Genomic DNA, 17,662 nt, shown 5'->3' with positions numbered 1-17,662 from the left:
TGTCTTTGACATAGAAAGGGCACTCGAACCAGATGCAAAGGGTGGTAAATGATATGAAAAGAGTCTCAAGATCGTGTTAGTATTGAATTTCCAGCTGGTGATCTATGAGCCAAGCAACCATCATGTCCAAGTGTATAAAAGGCCAGGTACCCTTCATGAAAGGTCAGCTTGATACTTCAAAGCTCAAATAATTCGCACCATAGCATTAGAAGGTTAACCATTACTTTCTCCCAGTGTTTCATTCACCCAGTTAGAGGGGGGGTTCCCATGCATTGCGCCATGAATGAAAGTCTGAGTGTTCAAGCATGTAAGTGTGCCATCTACAAGCTCCTATAGGGGAGGGATGGTGTAGGTAGCAAGAGAAGTGACAGGGAGCTCAGCAGGTGCAGGGTACAAACAGTGACACATATTATCTTTTTTGTCCCCATCAACAAGCTTCTGTGGTGGCACTTCTCATTTGATGGGTTCAAAGACTTTGACATTTTCATCAGTCAAGGGAACAAACCCTGGTTCTGATCTCTCCAGTGCTGCAAAACCCCAGTCGATCAGCAACCCTCGGCGGACTAGATCACGGAGTTATCTTGGAGTACAGTCTCAGACAGCTTAAAGCTCTTGGAATACCTATTCCCTTTTTATAGGGAAATTCAAACATCTTTGAGATACCATCATAAAGTTCCATGGGCTCATGTCGTGATGAAGGATATAATAGGATCTCCTCCCAGAATTTGCTGAGTCACTATAAGCTTGCTTGTGCACTGAGGAACATCGGGGTTAGTGTTATCATCTTGAAATAGGCTGCAAACACTTGTACTCCAAAAGATCCCTCAGGACACAGAGTAACTCCAAGAAACTGGTAAACCAATAAATAGGGGTGCCGATGGGATATAAGTAACTTTGAACGTGGCTGCATGTGATGAAGTGACAGTTTGTCTTGTGACCCTTTTTGTCATCATCAATGATCTGTGGCATATGTGAAATCGAAGCTGTGGAAGACAGTGATGGAGGATTTTGTTTCTTCTCCTTCCCCTTGGCCAATTCCTTCAATCTGGTCTTCATCTTCCTGGCTGGCAGTATGAAAGAATCCATCCTGTAAATTGAGTCAAAAGGGATGACTTGTGGTCCCTCATCTTTGTTTCCAAATTGTCCTTCTGGTACATGATTTGGGTAGCATATGATGAGACTCGCAACCTCCATATACTCCACCAAGAGCGGATGTATATGGTATTGTCGATGAATTGAGGTTGGTAAACCACAGGTATAGGAGGGGCGGAGGGTAAAACAGTCCCCTTGCCATGATCAATTTTCCTAGTACGAAGACAAGAGCGGTCATGTGCTACACTGATGCTAGCACAAAGTTCTTGGTCTTTCTTATTTAGTTTTGTTGTCTCTGATAGTGACCGGGTTAAGCTTATATCATGGCGGATATAAATGTTCAGTATTTATATGGTTATCTTCTGCTACTACTGTTTGGACTGATTTCTATGCAAAGCATACAGAGTATGATAGGGCTATCCAATCTATAGGCTCTTATCAGAAACAGGTTCTGACCTCAATACCCTACCCCTCATCCACACTCAGCTAACAGAATAACATGCAGGGTTGTAACATCATTAGAGGCAAAAGAAGCCAAAATCGTTAGGCTGCACACAGAAATACAAGAGCTTGATCAAAAACTTCAAGATCAGAGATTTTCTAAAGTGTGTTCAGGGAGAAGTGAAATGAAATTTGTGCATTTAAACTTTGCTTCTGACCTCCAAACCATTCTAGCCCAATACTAATACAGAAAGGGTTGCACCAGACCCTGCCTCTTATGTGTGAATCAGCGATATAGTATCCAAACCGGTGGACACAGGTCATTTGAAAGAAGAATTTGAAAGAAGAGACTGTAAAGCTCAAGGCTTGTATGAAAATGATTAACAAAAGAATTGATATGTAAGTGTATGCAACAGGGTAGACAGCAACCTGCCTCTACCTCTGACATGCTATGAGATGCCTTAACACCAATTTAGAGTTTTTACATAGTCTGCGACATATATGACAATATCTGCGGCTCGCCAGTCCTCTGATGTAAGAGAAGTTCAGAAGCAGGAAGAGGTGCTTCAGGTACTCATTGAAGTCTTCTTCCACTTCTCTCCACTCCAGTGACTCTATCCTTGAGTCATGTAAGTTCAGCTTCACTCTCTGAGTCAAAGTGGGCAACATGTGGTGTATGATCATTGCTCATGCACTGGAAAATTAGTCATGGCAAGGGGACCATTTTACTGCACCTCAGGCAGCAGTTCTTGGTACTATTAAAGGTCTGTCAGACCCTATTTTTATGTTAGGATTATATGGTCTAAGAGACCCGGCCTCACTGATGTTCTAATTATAGCACACCTTCCTTCCTCCAGAATTCTCCTGCAGCGCCTCCCTCAAGCCTCATAGCCCTCTCCTGTTCCTCTGGATATTCCGTACATCATCTGTAATGCTCTGTGATGCCTCACCAACATCATCAGCATCCCCATCCCAGGACTACTTAATGGTACTTAGTGCTCATTCCATCCTTGTCTTGACTGAGTCCTGTCTCTCCACCATGACAGCTCTCAGCTCATACTCAACACACTTGCACTGCAATGATTTGTACTGTTGTTCATTTTGTTATCCTCACCTTCATTCTGCCTCACGTCACTTGTATCCTCAATTGTCTTTACCTAGTAGGATTGGTATAGTTGGTTTGGTGCGTCTATCTAGTTTTATTTCTCTACTAACTGATGCCCCCATCACTTCAGTCTCACATCATTTCGAGTCACAAGTCCTTGTGCTTGAACATCCACTATCCTGCTCATGAGATTAGCTTCCACCTTCCAATACTATCCACCTGTGATGTGGCTGATTGAGGGCAAGAGGGCACAAGTATATCCTCAGCACTGCTTCATCAATGCTTAGACATCTGCTATCATCATGCCCACCTTCTTGTCTCCCACCATCCTGCACAGCACTGCTTTCAATTTCTCCTCCCATAGCTTCATGGGGCCACATCAGCTCCACCACTTTATCCTCCAATAGACTTGGATGAATTCTGGTGCTGGTGATGACACCAACCTTGCTGAGATGTAATTTGGAATCTATGACCGTGGTATTCACAATATTCAGTGCGCATTCCAATGACATTCTTGTCGATTTGTATTGATATCTTTGTAGATACGAGCAAGTGTTCAATCATCTATCAATAGCACTCTGCTGGATGCTTCTGATGAGGGCTTCACTTTCCATGTTAGTTCACTAAGTCTATCTCTGAGCCTCTGAGTCTACTGTGCTGCAGATGTTGGTCTTTACTGATGATTCACATAGGTTCTTCACACCCTCAAGCACCACCCAATTGTGCCATCCCAGCCTTCAACACCTATTTCAATGTCCTCTGCTAGGGCCACATCAGTTCCACCACCAGCACCACCCACCAGTTTATCCTCCAACACCACTCCTACCACCTTCAAAACACGCCTACAACACCACAGGTGGAATATCATACAAGCACTAGCTCCAGGAACCAAGAAGATGGAAATGATGGAGGAGACCGCATGTTAAGACCATGCACAAAGGGTAGGACTGATTCTGAGGGGCTTGGCTTAGCTCGTGCGCTGTGCCCCTTACCCGAGTATGTGCCCTTAATTTCAGATTGGTGTCTGAGGAAAGTCCGAAGACATCCAAAGGCGCAGGAAACTTCGGAAGGACTTTCCGGATGGGTGCAAGTAACTTCCGGATGAGTGCGGGAAAGTTCCGGAGGAACTTCCGGAAATTACGATGAGGTTTTGTCCTGATACGGATATGTATAATGGCTACTCGGGACTTGTCCTGAGTAGAAGTAAACAGAGGAAAGGCTGCAAGGACAAAGTCCGAAGCAGAATAGGTCCGGAGGACCACGGGAAAGATCCAGATGAACTTCTGGAAACTATGGAGGATCGGATGAGCGGAGTATCGGATAAGCAGAGCTCCAGCCTAGGAAGAAACTCCCTAGGCCTGAGATGGATAACAACTAAGTTGGAAGACTAGAACTGATATGAGGACTTAGAGTGAAGACTAGTGCGAGGACTAATATGATATTCAGACTGAGGTACTACAAGACATATACACGAGTTTATATACTAAGAGAAATAATGGAAGGATCAATAAGCAGAGTCTGAGGCTATGTATGAAGCATATGCAAAGGTTGACAAAATGCGAGTCGGAAATGAACATAGGTTAACAGATCAGTAAGCATACCGGTAATAGATATAACTGAGGTACCGGTAACAAGGAATACCAGATAGGCTGTGTTAACGTTATATGCACAGGAAATGAATTATGAAGCTTATCGTATATCAGATAGGAAACAGATCTATACATCGGATCAGACCGGATCGGATATGGTCCGGATGAGATGTGTGGATATATAGGATGTGGCATTAGGGCAACGGGACAAGGATGAATGATGCAGGCTAGCTGCGAAGGAAAAGGGATCTGGACGTGGACATACGGATGTGGATGTGCAGAGGTGTAGGGATCCGGATGGGTAGAGGACTGGAGACATGGATAGGACATCTGAAGGTCCGGATGAGGCGTGGGAATATTCATCAGATGTAGGTCCGGAATATGGGATATGACACCGCACATGGGCTCATCAATAGTGGAATTGAACTGATGCTGTATCATTCTGAAGCAGTGCCAGGGCATGTATCTGTAGTCCATCATTGAATATAGATTGCTCAAGACACGGATGCAGACCAAAGCAGTGAACTAGTGAAAACTCAATCTTTTGGAGATTTCTCAAAGGCGCAAAAGAGCTGTTAATTGATTTTACTACACAAAGGAGAAAAAATATGTGTTAAGAGTATCAAATGGTGTACAAGTAACTATATACAAAGTAAAATCAAAATGCAATCTCGAAGGCATGATGGTCAGCATAGTTATTGACATAGTAGAGTTGAAACGCATCATAGGAATGATAAAATTTGAGTTCCCAAGACAGAAAGTCCGTGCCATACACAGGAATAAGATGGACAGCACAATAGATAGTGTCAATATGAATAATAGCGTACTCTGGGGTATTGTTTGCTCAAAATCCTGGACGAACCATCCACATTCATGTGTCTTCATCTGCAGCATTGTCAAATTAGTCGAACCAGTGGATCACAGTGCAAGGATACACTTTGCCCTGGTACTGGAATGAAAAAAAATGCACGAACTTTGAGACCTTGCATGCCAGGTAGACTAGAGTCTGGGTTGATGAAGACACTGTCATTGCATGAATACTCGTTCTGTCAGGAGGGGCAAGCATGGATGTGTTCAACGTGCATGCCACCAATACCGCTCAGATCACTCACTGCATAAAATCACGATGATGCCGAATTGAAGACTAGGATTTTGCCTGGATATAGTGGGCATTCAGTGAGAGGTATATTGAATGGATTGTGGGGATTGTCAGGATGCAGCTGTTGGAACAAGAAGTGACTGAGACGGTTGAGAGTAGGTGAGGAATATCAAGTGTGTCAGCAAGTTTTTTTACCCTCTGTACACTATATTTAGTATAGCATTAAAAATCAAGAAAAAAGAACCTTATGAGGTGTTCTCGCCAGCTGCACAAAGGCTTGGAGAACCATTGGTCCATCATCAAGGTTATGCATCGCAGTGGTATGAACAAATTTAAAGTTCCGTTAGCAATAGTGCACAGTTAAATTAAATTTATTTGCCTACCTTCTCATTGATCAAATTTCCAAGCAGGTAATATGCGAGTCTTCCTGTTGCGGTTGGGAGAATAGACTTTCTGACACTAATCCTAGATAGTCAGATAAATATGACATGCAAAGCTGAAACTTACATTTGAGAGGCCCATTCTGTATGTATGGACATGTGCACAGACAGTTATGAAGCCCAAGCTGAAGCACCAAATCATGTCAGCAAAACTTTGTTTGTTTAAGTACCGAACTTAGCTTGCCAAAGTTCAAATTCAACAATCCACCTGCACACCGTTCCTTAGGTGCCGTTTGGACAACAAATCCTAGGTTCAAAATTCCCGGTTCAAATCACACATGATGGCCGCACATGATATATGCTGATAGAGAATCATAGGATTAAATGTACATCCTGTTCTTATGCCCATCATGATTCCAGATCTTGAAGCACAAACACAGTGTCGACGACACCAAATTGTGATTATCATAACTATTGCCATTGCGCAGATTACCTACTTATACAACCTCCTGTTCTTGGCTCACACTGAATGAATTCCATACCATACATCAATCCTCACCAGCCAAGCTTGGGTCTACAAGCTCACAAGCGGTTATCCAGACCGAATTAAACATAACTTCAGCATCAACCTTGAGATGTTTGAGCAATTGTTAGACACTCTCCACCAACATGGTTTCATTCAATCGCACAACAGTGTCACCATTGCTGAGCAACTTGGTATCTTTCTGTACACATGCATTACCGGACTATCATCTTGTCATGTTGGAGAAAGATTCCAATGTTCTCCCGACACGATCACTAGGTAAATACATCAATTATTTGAGACTAGTACTGTGCTAACTTTTGCAGATATTTCAAACAGATGCTTGTGTTCTTCTTGTTGCATCCCTTCTACACCTCCAATGTCCAACTCCCAAACTATGATACTCCCATTTCCACAGCAGTACATGCAGACCCACAATTCAGATTCTTTGATGAGTGTATCAGTGCTGTCAATGGCACTCACATCTGGGCCTTTGTGCCACTTGAAGACCACACTATCCTGCATAACCAGAAGGGGTTTTTATCACAAAACTGCCTGTTTATATGTGACCTGGACTTTTATTTTATGTACTCACTCACAGGCTGGGACAGCTCAGTTGCTGATGCAACCCTCTGGAATGATGCGTGCTCTCATGATTTGCGCATACCTCCACACAGGTACCTTCTCGCTGATGTGGGCTTTGGTACCTGTGATGTGCCTTCAGTACCTTATTGGGGAGTGCACTATCACTTGAAAGAATGGCACCAAGCAAACATTGTGTGAGTGTATTTATTGTACATATCTGATTTGCTATTGATTTTTATAGGCCACACGACTCTAAGGAATTATTTAATCTTCGACATGCGTCACTATGAAACATGGTCGAACTGATATTCGGTGTTTTGCAAAGGCAATGGCACATTTTGACGATCACATCTGAATACAGCCTGCATATCCAGGCCCGGATCCCAGCTGTGCCATGCGTGATTCACAACTTTATGTGAAGGTACAATCCTGACAGTTTTGATCTCACTCTAGACCACGAGTATGATCTTGTGGAGGACAATGCTGTAGGACATGGGACACTGTTCAAAGGACTGGTGGATACTTTTGAGTGGAGATGAGCAGATGCTCGTCGAGAGGCGATTGCACTCACAATGTTGAGTAGCATTGGCCTTGTCCACACTAGCAAATATAGTGCAAGATTTGCTTTGGATAACAACTTGTAGGAGTTGAGACTGGCAAATACATTGTAAGCTTTGCTGACTTTATAAAGACAAGTGACATATAATAAACAAAATAGCTGACTAGTCTCTATAAATTGCTTGTATTGGCCTTTGTTGTCTGACTAGCAGTATTTTTGATCAGGATGTAATATCATTAGTTACATCAAACACTAGTTTAACATTGGAGTTGAATCTTTCAATCATATATAATAAAATACTCCCAGCACTCATAGAGTCCTCAAAGTGCCAGACATCAAGTTTATGTTTCAACATAGTAGTAGGTTTTCACTTATTGATCTATGTTAAGCAGGATATCATCACAACTACTCTGACCTATCATCTAATATGTCGCCTACTTTTTCTGCCCTTACCAATCTCAACTCTCACAAATATGGTTACTCCTATTATTAGCTCCCAGGTTGATGAAAAATCAGATGTTATTGAATGGTCTGATGAATTACTACTGTACTATCATACATCATGAGGGATGGTGTTAACATATGCAAAGAAGATACTAAAACAATGTCTTTCTTTTTTTCCCTTCTGGAATTGCTTTCTAAGACATCTAACAGTATAGTGATTGGTAGCGTATTGTCATACATAGTAAGTCTGTTTAAATTTTATATATTTATCACATGATCTAATGTTATTAATGGACAATGGATTTGGCATATCCTCATTAGCATACAACTTTCAAAAAGTTCATAAAAAGCATACATAATCCCAATAAGATTCAGTATATTCTTGAGACAAGGTGGTCTCCTGAGGTTCATACTATATCATCATATACCACCATACCACTAAATTGTCTATGCTTAGCACTCTTGACAGTGACATTGTTTATGGATGTAATCAAACTACCATTGACTGCCCCATCAATAAAAAATCTATTCAGATAACTTCACTATACATTCATAAGCTTTGATTCATAGCCCTATATATTGGACACATCCACACCATGACTTGGATGGTAGCCTGACTTTTGTGCAAGTCAAACAACATGTTCACAAGGACACCATTACTTAGACCAGGCTCTCCAAGATAGCCCCTAAGCTAACAGATCTCTACCAAAACTGCAAGAAAACCCAGGATATTTGGTATAAAGAGATTGTCACTCTCTTTCCTAGTGACATGCTATGAGTACATTATCATTTTATAATGATTTTCACTTATAATTGCAATTATATAACTGCTGATCATTTCCATGTAGTTTATACTTCTCCCTTGCTTATGGTCAATATATTAAAAAAGTTTTATTAATGAATTCAACAAGTATATGATATTTATTCTTCATGATAAAATACTTACCAAAGCCTACATTTTTATAGATGACTTACCTATCAAAGGAATGTCTGTATACATGATAGGACACCATCATACATGAAAAACTGGACTATTAGATATCTGCAAGTAGATGGTAAAAATGAACTACTGAGACCTTTGATAATGTTATTAAATGACAGGACATATATTTGTTTGTTGTGAATAATTTCTTGTTATGCTGACTTATCTGACACATGTTTTAACTTCTAATGTGTAGGCTATCATCTGTGTAACTTGGGGTTAATTGCTTGGTATGGCACTTATATTAGTAAATATTAAAATATCAAAATAATGTACTATTGTCCATACAGATAAAATTTCCTTTATATCCTCATACTATATAGCACTAGTCTTGAAATGCCTTATGAAAGAAATAGCCGCATCTGGCATAAGTTGAATGGAAACCCATAATCAATTTATGCCTTGGAAGACATATGAGGCCATGGGAAATTCTCTAGACCTGCTGACTCTGACCAGATTTGGGCATTTTTTGATGTGTAACTCAGTAGCTTCTGTTCCTTCTTTAGCTTCATATCATAGAATAAACCATACTAGTGCATATACTTCAGATCTGGTTTGATATTTTGGTTGCTGAATTGATTTTAATGATGAACATTGAACATTATGTTAGTTATATGATCATTCACCTCTACAGTACATATTTCTATATCTATTATATGTCTAATTGTATCATTACATTTATAGTATCACTTCTTGCACTTTGCTATCTATTTACATGACTTTCTAACCTCCCTAGGTCATTCATAGGTCAAGTTATCACTTACCTTTTGATTGTGGCTTGTATGTTTATTGTTTACCATATGTTGTCCATATCCAAGAGTCCAGTGCTCCCTGCCTCTTTGGCAACTCACTATAGACTCTAGTCTGATCTCTTCTGGTCTCTCATGTCATATCCCATGTTCTGAACCCAGACCAATCACACAATCATCTTTAGATGTCTAGATATGACCAAATTCTATCTTCCGCTTCTTTTCCCCTTTTGTATATCCTCTTTGAGTTAGCACCTATTTCCGGTCTTCTGGTTATATCCATATCCAACTATACTTATTTATCTGGACCCTATTCATTTCCAACTTCATTTTATTATGTTCCATTATACTATTGATAAGCTTTCCACATGCTTCATACATAGCTTTGCACTGCACTAACTGATCTTCCATTATGTTTCCTATAGTATATAAACTCTGTAGATTCTCTGTACATCCTTAGATTGAATATCATCTTAGATTCTGCTCATTCCTACCTCTGTCTGACTTGAGCTTATCCTCTCGTCATTCTCCGATAGTCCTAGGATTGATTCCTTTTAACTTAACATCTCTGCCTCTACCTTCGGTAATCTTTTACTGTTTCTTTCTAGTTTGGACTTCATCTGGATTAGTCTTTTCTCTTATTTCTAAATGTCCGCTGGAATTCCTGCACATCAGACTCTGAACTTTCAGACCTCATCCTATAGCCCTCAGAAGTTAGGGGCATGTACTTAGGTAAGGGATGTAGTACATAAGCTGAAGCCAAGCCCTTTGGATCTGATCTTTGAGACATTCTTAACATCTCAGTAGCCTTTAGAAGTGGCCCACTTCACTCACATCTTAACACAGACTAGAGTCCAGAATAAGTTGCTGATCTATTGAATAGTGTTGTAAAGTTGTACAGTACCTAGAGTCCAAAGTAAGTTGCCAAAGAGACAGAGCACTGGATTCTGGAATATAGATGACATATGGTAAACAATAAACAGACAAGCCATAATCAAAAGGTAGGTGATAACTCGACCTAGGGAGGTTAAAAAGTCATGTAAATAGGTAGCAAAGTGTAAGGAGTGATACTGTAAATGTAATGGCACAATTAGATACAGAAATGCAGACTGTAGAGGTAAATAATTATATTACTAACAGAAGCACCCAATATTAACTAAGTAGCATTAAGCATTCTCTATCCAGTCCCACTTTAGATGACATGTTTCACCTAGAGCTTATGACTGCTTGCAAGGTATGTCATTGTCACCTGGTCATTAGTATAATATATTTCCTGATACATATTGTTATTTAAAATGGCTTCTAAAGTCAAAGACCTTCTTAGTAAAGATATAAAGCAGCTAAGAAAGGTAAGCACTGATAATTCAATATCATATATATGAATCCTAATCCCTTCCTTATTCAGGAGCTTACCAAAGACAAGCAAGATAGAGAAGAGGTCTGTATAAAGCAAGATACAATTACCACTATTTATCAGGGTGTAGGCTTCTAGTTTCTCACTTTATATTAAAGACTAATGCGTCCCTCTGGTAGTTGTTGCAACCTGTGGATGTTGCATTATAATGCCAAATCTGTCTCATGGCTATGGAAATACCTGTTACATGAGCTGATATTAAACACCATGCTTAGAGGCTGCTGATATACTAATATGCACAAACAGGTTGATTAACTGCCACTATACATATTGTTTTCACTGCTTAGTGAACTAGTTTGAGCAGTGCATTTGGAAGGATGTGCTCTCTAATGTTTACTCAGGTGTTCTAGAGTATTTCAAGGACTACTCAGACCTGTTCATTCATGAAGTAGAGATGCTATATAGCAGGTATCTAATTCTTCCTGGTCAATATTATGAATGTCCTACCTATTAGGCATTTGTCTATGACCCCCCTATCCAAATTCCTTTCCTTTGTGATGTAGTCAGCACATTTGGTGAGGTGTTTTGCCTAGATGTCAAATGTGCTGAAGGTGGCCAACCTACATACACAAATGTCTTCAGATCATTCTGCTGCCGCATACTACAATAGCTGGTGTTCCTGAACTTTGTGATGCTCTTAATATCCAATGAGCTTGAGTGGTTTCTTCAAAGCAATTTGTAGCTGATCTTTGTCCAGGTATAATGTCAAGTACTTTTGAGTCAGGTTGGATATCTGCTCATTTGACCAACTAGACTTTGGTTAATATAATTTTCTAGAAACCATTGTCTCACCAATTTGTGCCTTAGTTAAATGAATCAGAATCTAATTCATTTTAGGTACCTAGGACATGCAAACCAAGCAAAGTTATATAAAAGGTATATATGTAATTAAGGATTCATGACATAACAATAATTGAAATATTATAAAATGCCAGAGATATTGTTAGAGTATATATAGATATAATATGACAGAAACATATACTCATGAACCAAAATGAATATGAGAAGGATAAGTGGAGAATGAACAACAGTTATGTGCTAGCATATAACAATTGGTACTTGCATTTGTGAGCATATGCTAAGGCACTGTACAAGCTAAATAAAAGAGTAGTTACCTTGAGTTAAGGAAGCATTTGGAAGGATGGAAAATTAGACCTCTATGAGGCTATAGAGATATAATGTAAAACAAATAAGAGGAAATGTGTAGTACATCATTTCACACATTACTAATATCTTAGACTATGTGATTACATGTTTCCCATAGTCTGTAGGACCTCATATCTTATAATGTGGGACATTAAATTTGATATTGTGCTACAACTGTTGCCTATATTTTTCTGAATTTTCACAGACAGATATAACATAGGCAAGGGTTTGTGGAATGAAAATCTTTGCTATATATTCTAATGCATGACAATCCTAGTACAACATCTTTGAACATATCACTATAACTATAGCTACCATTATTGCTTGAACAAATCCAAGATTCTATCCAAAAAGGTCTTCTAGAATGCAGTTAATTCATCAAGCATATTTATTGCTTAGATGCTTATCCATTATCTACATTTCATTCTATACTCTGTTGATTTCTAAGAAGATTGCTTTCTTGTGAGCATTGATATCAGTCTTGATATCAGTCTTCTGGGTCATCAATCTGGTTAGGCTGAATTACCTGATCCACCTTGGCCTCCAAATGGTTTAGTATATCTATCAACTAGGAACCTTTGCTAATGCTAGTCAAAATATAAATTAGACAGCAAATAGCACCAGAAAATAATACAAAAACCCACTTGTAGCCATCTGGATAGTACTATTCTAATTCTAGGTTGACTAGTACTAGACTACATGTATTAGTACTTTTCATACATTCTTTTAATTCAACATGATAACTGGGATCTAAGGATATTATAAATTGCATTGGAATATGAGTAGGAAGAAGAGAATAAGCACTGGCCTGGATTGAGGGAGAAAATGATAGAACATGTAAAATAAAATTGTATTAAGTGTATGGAGTTTGGAAGAAGTGGAAGAGTTTTAAAGATGTAACTTACTGCTGCTCAGTGATGTCACTTGCACAACTAATATAACAATAGTGCTTTATATGAGGTCAACTGATTTTTCATTATACAGCATTATGCTCCTGCTATATGGGCTCATCTATATTAAATTATCAATATACAGCATTAATGGAAACCTACTGTTATCTACTGTAGCTGTATGGAACAGATGCCAAATCTCATGATTTTGAAATCTCATAGTTCTGATTGCTAGCATCATACTATAGCCGAGAACATAGCGTTTTTAGACTGCAATAAACAGAGTCTTGGGTGCATTAGCATATATAATTGTCTAGTATTTATCAGTGGGATCTAGATGTAATCCAAATGACTTAAGTAAATAAACATGTATTCAATTGTGTTAAGATGAGAGTGAAGTGGGCCAATTATAGAGGGCTACTGAGAGACCAGAAGAGATCAGACTGGAGTCCAGAGTAAGTTGTCAAACTATTGAATAATATAGTATAGTGAAGTTGTATAGTACCTAGAGTCTAGAGTAAGTTACTAAAGAGACAGAGAGTACTGGACTTTGGAATATGGGCAACATATGGTAAACAATAAATAGATAAGCTATAATCAAAAGGCAAGTAATAACTTGATCTAGGAATGACCTAGGGAGGTCCGAAAGTCATATAAATAGGTAGCAAAGTGCAAGGAGTGATACTGTAAATGTAATAGCACAATTAGATATATAAAGACATAAAAATGCATACTGTAGAGGTGAATAATCATATATAGCCTTGTACTGTGCTAACTGTATTATGTCTCCTACAGTATATAAACTCTCTGTATATCCTCAGTTTGAATATCATTCTGGACTCTGCTCATTCCTGCCTTCATCCTACTTGATTTTCTCCTCCTATCATGCTCTGATAGTCTTAGGATTGATGTCTATTAACCATACATATTTATCTTTACATTCAGTAGTTTTCCACTGCTTGTCTCTTTCTTGGGCTTCATTTAGATTAGTCTTACCTCTTGTTTCTGAATATCTGCTGGAAATCTTACACATCTGGATTCTGAACTTTCAAACTTCATCATTTAGCCCTCAAAAGTTAAAGGTATGTACTCAGATAAGGGGTACAGCACACAAACTCCAGCTACCCTTCAGATATAGCCCTTGAGTGCTGACAGAAAAATGAATCTTTGGAAAGTAGGGAAACATCTAGGAAAAGTATGTATTGGCAAGGTCTTGCTAATGATAATGATAAATAAGATGATGATGGAGATTATATGTTGGCATGGAGGAGCTTGATTTCTTTGATCAATGACTTGCTGCCAGCACAGAGTGACTTATTCAGGTGCTGGACAAGATATTTACAACTAGCCATACATTTAATTATGAGAATTGATAATATCACTATATTCATACTCTTCATCATGATCATCTTTAGGATGCTCTGACTTCTTCCTGGCACACATTTATCATATTGTCAATTCCTCAACTCTCCCTGGCACTTTTTACACATTACCAATCTCTTGACTTACCCTTGTACTTCTCTATTGCATTGTGATCACATGACTTCCCCTAGCACATCTTTACCTCATTGCCAATTTCTCTACTCACCTTGGTACTATGGAAAGGCTAGAAGATAAAAGTCAATCAAAGCATCTATCAATTGACAATAGCAAACCTCCTTATTCTGCAGCAAAATGTCATCAGCAATGATACAGATAATACACAATACAGATTGTACTTATACTAATAGGCAGAAGTCTCAGAACTTGATTGATTATTTGCACATATGTGTAGATTGGACTGATTGTTGGTAGTTGCATCTTGCTAGTACAGAAGAACCAGAAAGATGGGAGAAAACAGCATCCAATAAGACCTTACTAATAAGGATCCAGATATGTGTTTGTTTAGCCCACTTGTTACTACTTCAATCACTAGTAGGTATTATTGGCACCACACCAGGGATAATGAAGGTGTACCAGGATTGGCAATATTGTAAAGAAGTACCAAAGTGAGCCAAAGGATTGATAAAGACGTACATCTAGCCAATTCATATTCATAGAATATATTAGACATAAACATCAAATCTCGCCTTTATGTGTGAGGCTATTATCCTTCAAGTTATTCTTTCATATCTTAATGTTTGTTTGTAGTGGCCTAAAAATATTTCACTCTTATGTATCCACCCCATGATATCTTGTAACATGTTGGATTCTTACTTATTGTGAATGGCAACATGTGATTTTCTATCTATGAGATAGAGGTAAGAGCTTTATTATACTATGAAGTTCATGTTTAAGATGAATATATTAGAGTGGTGGCTCTGCTTTTCTTAATAATTGTAGGTCTGATTTTTGCACACCCAACTTACATGGGGGCATTTCTCCCATCTGGTTGTTGAGTACCCCTTTAAATACTAGCACATCACTGGACTCATCATGTCACATACAATATAGCTCGATCAGCTAGTTCTTCCTATTTTGTATCTTATCTATACCCACTTTGCCAGATAACAACAATTCTATCTCTAATATTATGACCCTCATTGGTCCTCAGTTCTTCAGTGAGGTGGAGCCTCCTCACCAAGATCTTCCTTGGAGATGTGATTCCTGAGGTGTGTGGAGCACTTAAAAAAGTCATACTGGAGACAAGAGCGGAGAGACTCTTGAAGGAAGAAGTTTTGAGATAAGATTGAGTAGATTCAAGTTAGAGAATCTAGTACACATTTTTGTGTCTGATCTATTTTAGTTATGATTGTCACTCAGACTTCTTTTCTGACTTGCTTTACATGCATCTTCACATACTTAAGATATAATGGTGACTTCATCTTCCTTAATCAAACAGTATATTTTGCCACAGGTGTGGTAACATATTTGATTAAGACCAGAACAAAATATATGTAACTCATATGTAACTAGACATATGTGCAAGGAGGAAGAACAGATAATGTAAGTTCCTTTTAGGCAGGATACTGAGATACTTATTTGGAGCGAAGACTGCAACTATTGTATGTTCTGGTTGAATTTCTGCCTCTTCAAATAGAATTGTGATATTGAGACAACTGAACACATATAGTACATGTAATATAAGCAGTATGTATGATAGATTCCCTAATGACACAGACTCTTTCACTAGCTACAATAGTCCATAATTCTGCATGTATAAATCAATCCAACAGCATCAAATCTATTACCTCCAACTCTTTTTTGGTTTTGGTCTTTCGGCACACATGTCAAAGACCAGATGGCTTTGTGGTTCTCAGAATCATCTGAGGGTGAGGGGTGTACAAGAGGAACTGAACAATATTTGTTGTGTGCAGATTGCCCTTTAGGTTTTCTACCGCATGTCTTAGTCATGGAACCTACAAATAAATTTAGTAAAAGGTTGCAGTAACACAAGAAAGTAAATGAAACTCATGCAATCCCAAATGTTGCCCTCGTCAGAGGTATCGCCAATGATTTTCATCTTCAAAAACTCCTTTAAGAAATCCTTGTATTCCCGTTCTGGCTGCTTTATGGCAGATGCCATGATGAGCTGTATGGTGTGGTGCAGTAGAAATATTTTTTGAAAGTGCATCCTGTATTGCTTGGAGGGAACTCTGAGAGAATAGATAGCTCTTTTGCTTTTGATATGCATGGATCTGTACATGAATGTGGTAAGATATCAAGCACCTTCAATATAAATTTAATAAAAAATGGACTTACCCATCAGCATCAGTGAGGTTGATGTTGTAGTGTCCCAAAGGTCCAATGTGAATGTAGACAGGTTCATGGCCTTTGATGGAAGTCATACCAGCCCCAAAGATATTGTGGGACCTAAGTTCAAAAGGTCTGTCTAGTTCTGGAAGAGGAATCATGTCTTGTCAGATGTCAAAAAATGGAAGTTCATTTCCTCACCTAATTTATCTTCAATGACTGGATGTTGAAAAGTACCACCAACAACTGTGTAATGGAAAGAATATCATAGCCCTCTTACGAAAATTACAGAAATTCTGGTAGGACAAGAAACTACAGAAAATGGTATGTTTGAATACTGATGTTTGTATTAAAATGAGGTATGACAGTGTCACAAAATTATGATCTCACTGGCATACTCTTAGGCACAGAAATATGGCCCTATAAAGTCAGCCAGCCCACCTTGACATTGCCTGCCTCACAAGCAGCTCTTTTTATACAACACTCTTCTTTGGTTTTGCAAGTATCTGATACAGACAAAACACTTATTGATGATTCCTGTATTAGCATTCAGTTGTCTTTGTCAAACAAGTCAAGTGTCTCATTATTCAACAGTGCAAAGTGCAATAGGTCACTGGCACCTTCGTAACTTGCAAAGACGCTTGAAACTATAAGAGAGAGATCGACATGAATGATGAGCAAGAATACACTCACAGAGCATTACACAGTTTGTCTTTGTGATGACTCAGATGCCAAGGAACAGCATACAGATCAGAAATAGTTCTCAGATGTTTCTGGGAGAAAAAGGGAAGTTTTCCATTAGGACACACACAGATGTTTCTATAAAACAGAACACACCAGCAAAGTAGACTAAACAAAACAATAACTGACTGCAGGAAACTGCATGAAATTCGAAATTCTGGCATAAAATGCAACCACTTATCAATCACTCATTATCCTGAGGCAGAGGGATGTCAGAAACTACAAGGATTTTGGCTGCAGACATCTTTGAG

The 17,662-nt window shown here is 38.8% G+C and overlaps 2 protein-coding genes across 2 annotated transcripts; both read right to left on the bottom strand.

Moving 5' to 3' along the window:
* Positions 1–4,885: 4,885 nt before the first annotated feature.
* Positions 4,886–5,047, bottom strand: F5891DRAFT_954015 (uncharacterized protein; the record flags this gene model as incomplete). Its single annotated transcript, XM_041375229.1, has 1 exon — positions 4,886–5,047. A coding segment is annotated over one exon (162 nt), but the record flags the coding sequence as incomplete, so codon positions are not given.
* A 10,930-nt stretch (positions 5,048–15,977) lies between these two features.
* F5891DRAFT_981110 (uncharacterized protein) lies at positions 15,978–16,831 on the bottom strand (the record flags this gene model as incomplete). The annotated part of the gene is made up of 4 exons (XM_041377078.1): positions 15,978–16,036; positions 16,169–16,270; positions 16,341–16,615; positions 16,680–16,831. The coding sequence occupies 4 exons, from the start codon at positions 16,829–16,831 to the stop codon at positions 15,978–15,980; spliced, it is 588 nt and encodes a 195-aa protein (XP_041224908.1).
* Positions 16,832–17,662: the final 831 nt, after the last annotated feature.

This window comes from Suillus fuscotomentosus (genome assembly GCF_016647785.1).
Source record: "Suillus fuscotomentosus strain FC203 chromosome Unknown F5891scaffold_33, whole genome shotgun sequence".
NCBI lineage: Eukaryota > Fungi > Basidiomycota > Agaricomycetes > Boletales > Suillaceae > Suillus > Suillus fuscotomentosus.
The sequence above is the reverse complement of the archived record's forward strand: the minus strand, read 5'-3'. Positions and strand labels throughout refer to the sequence as shown.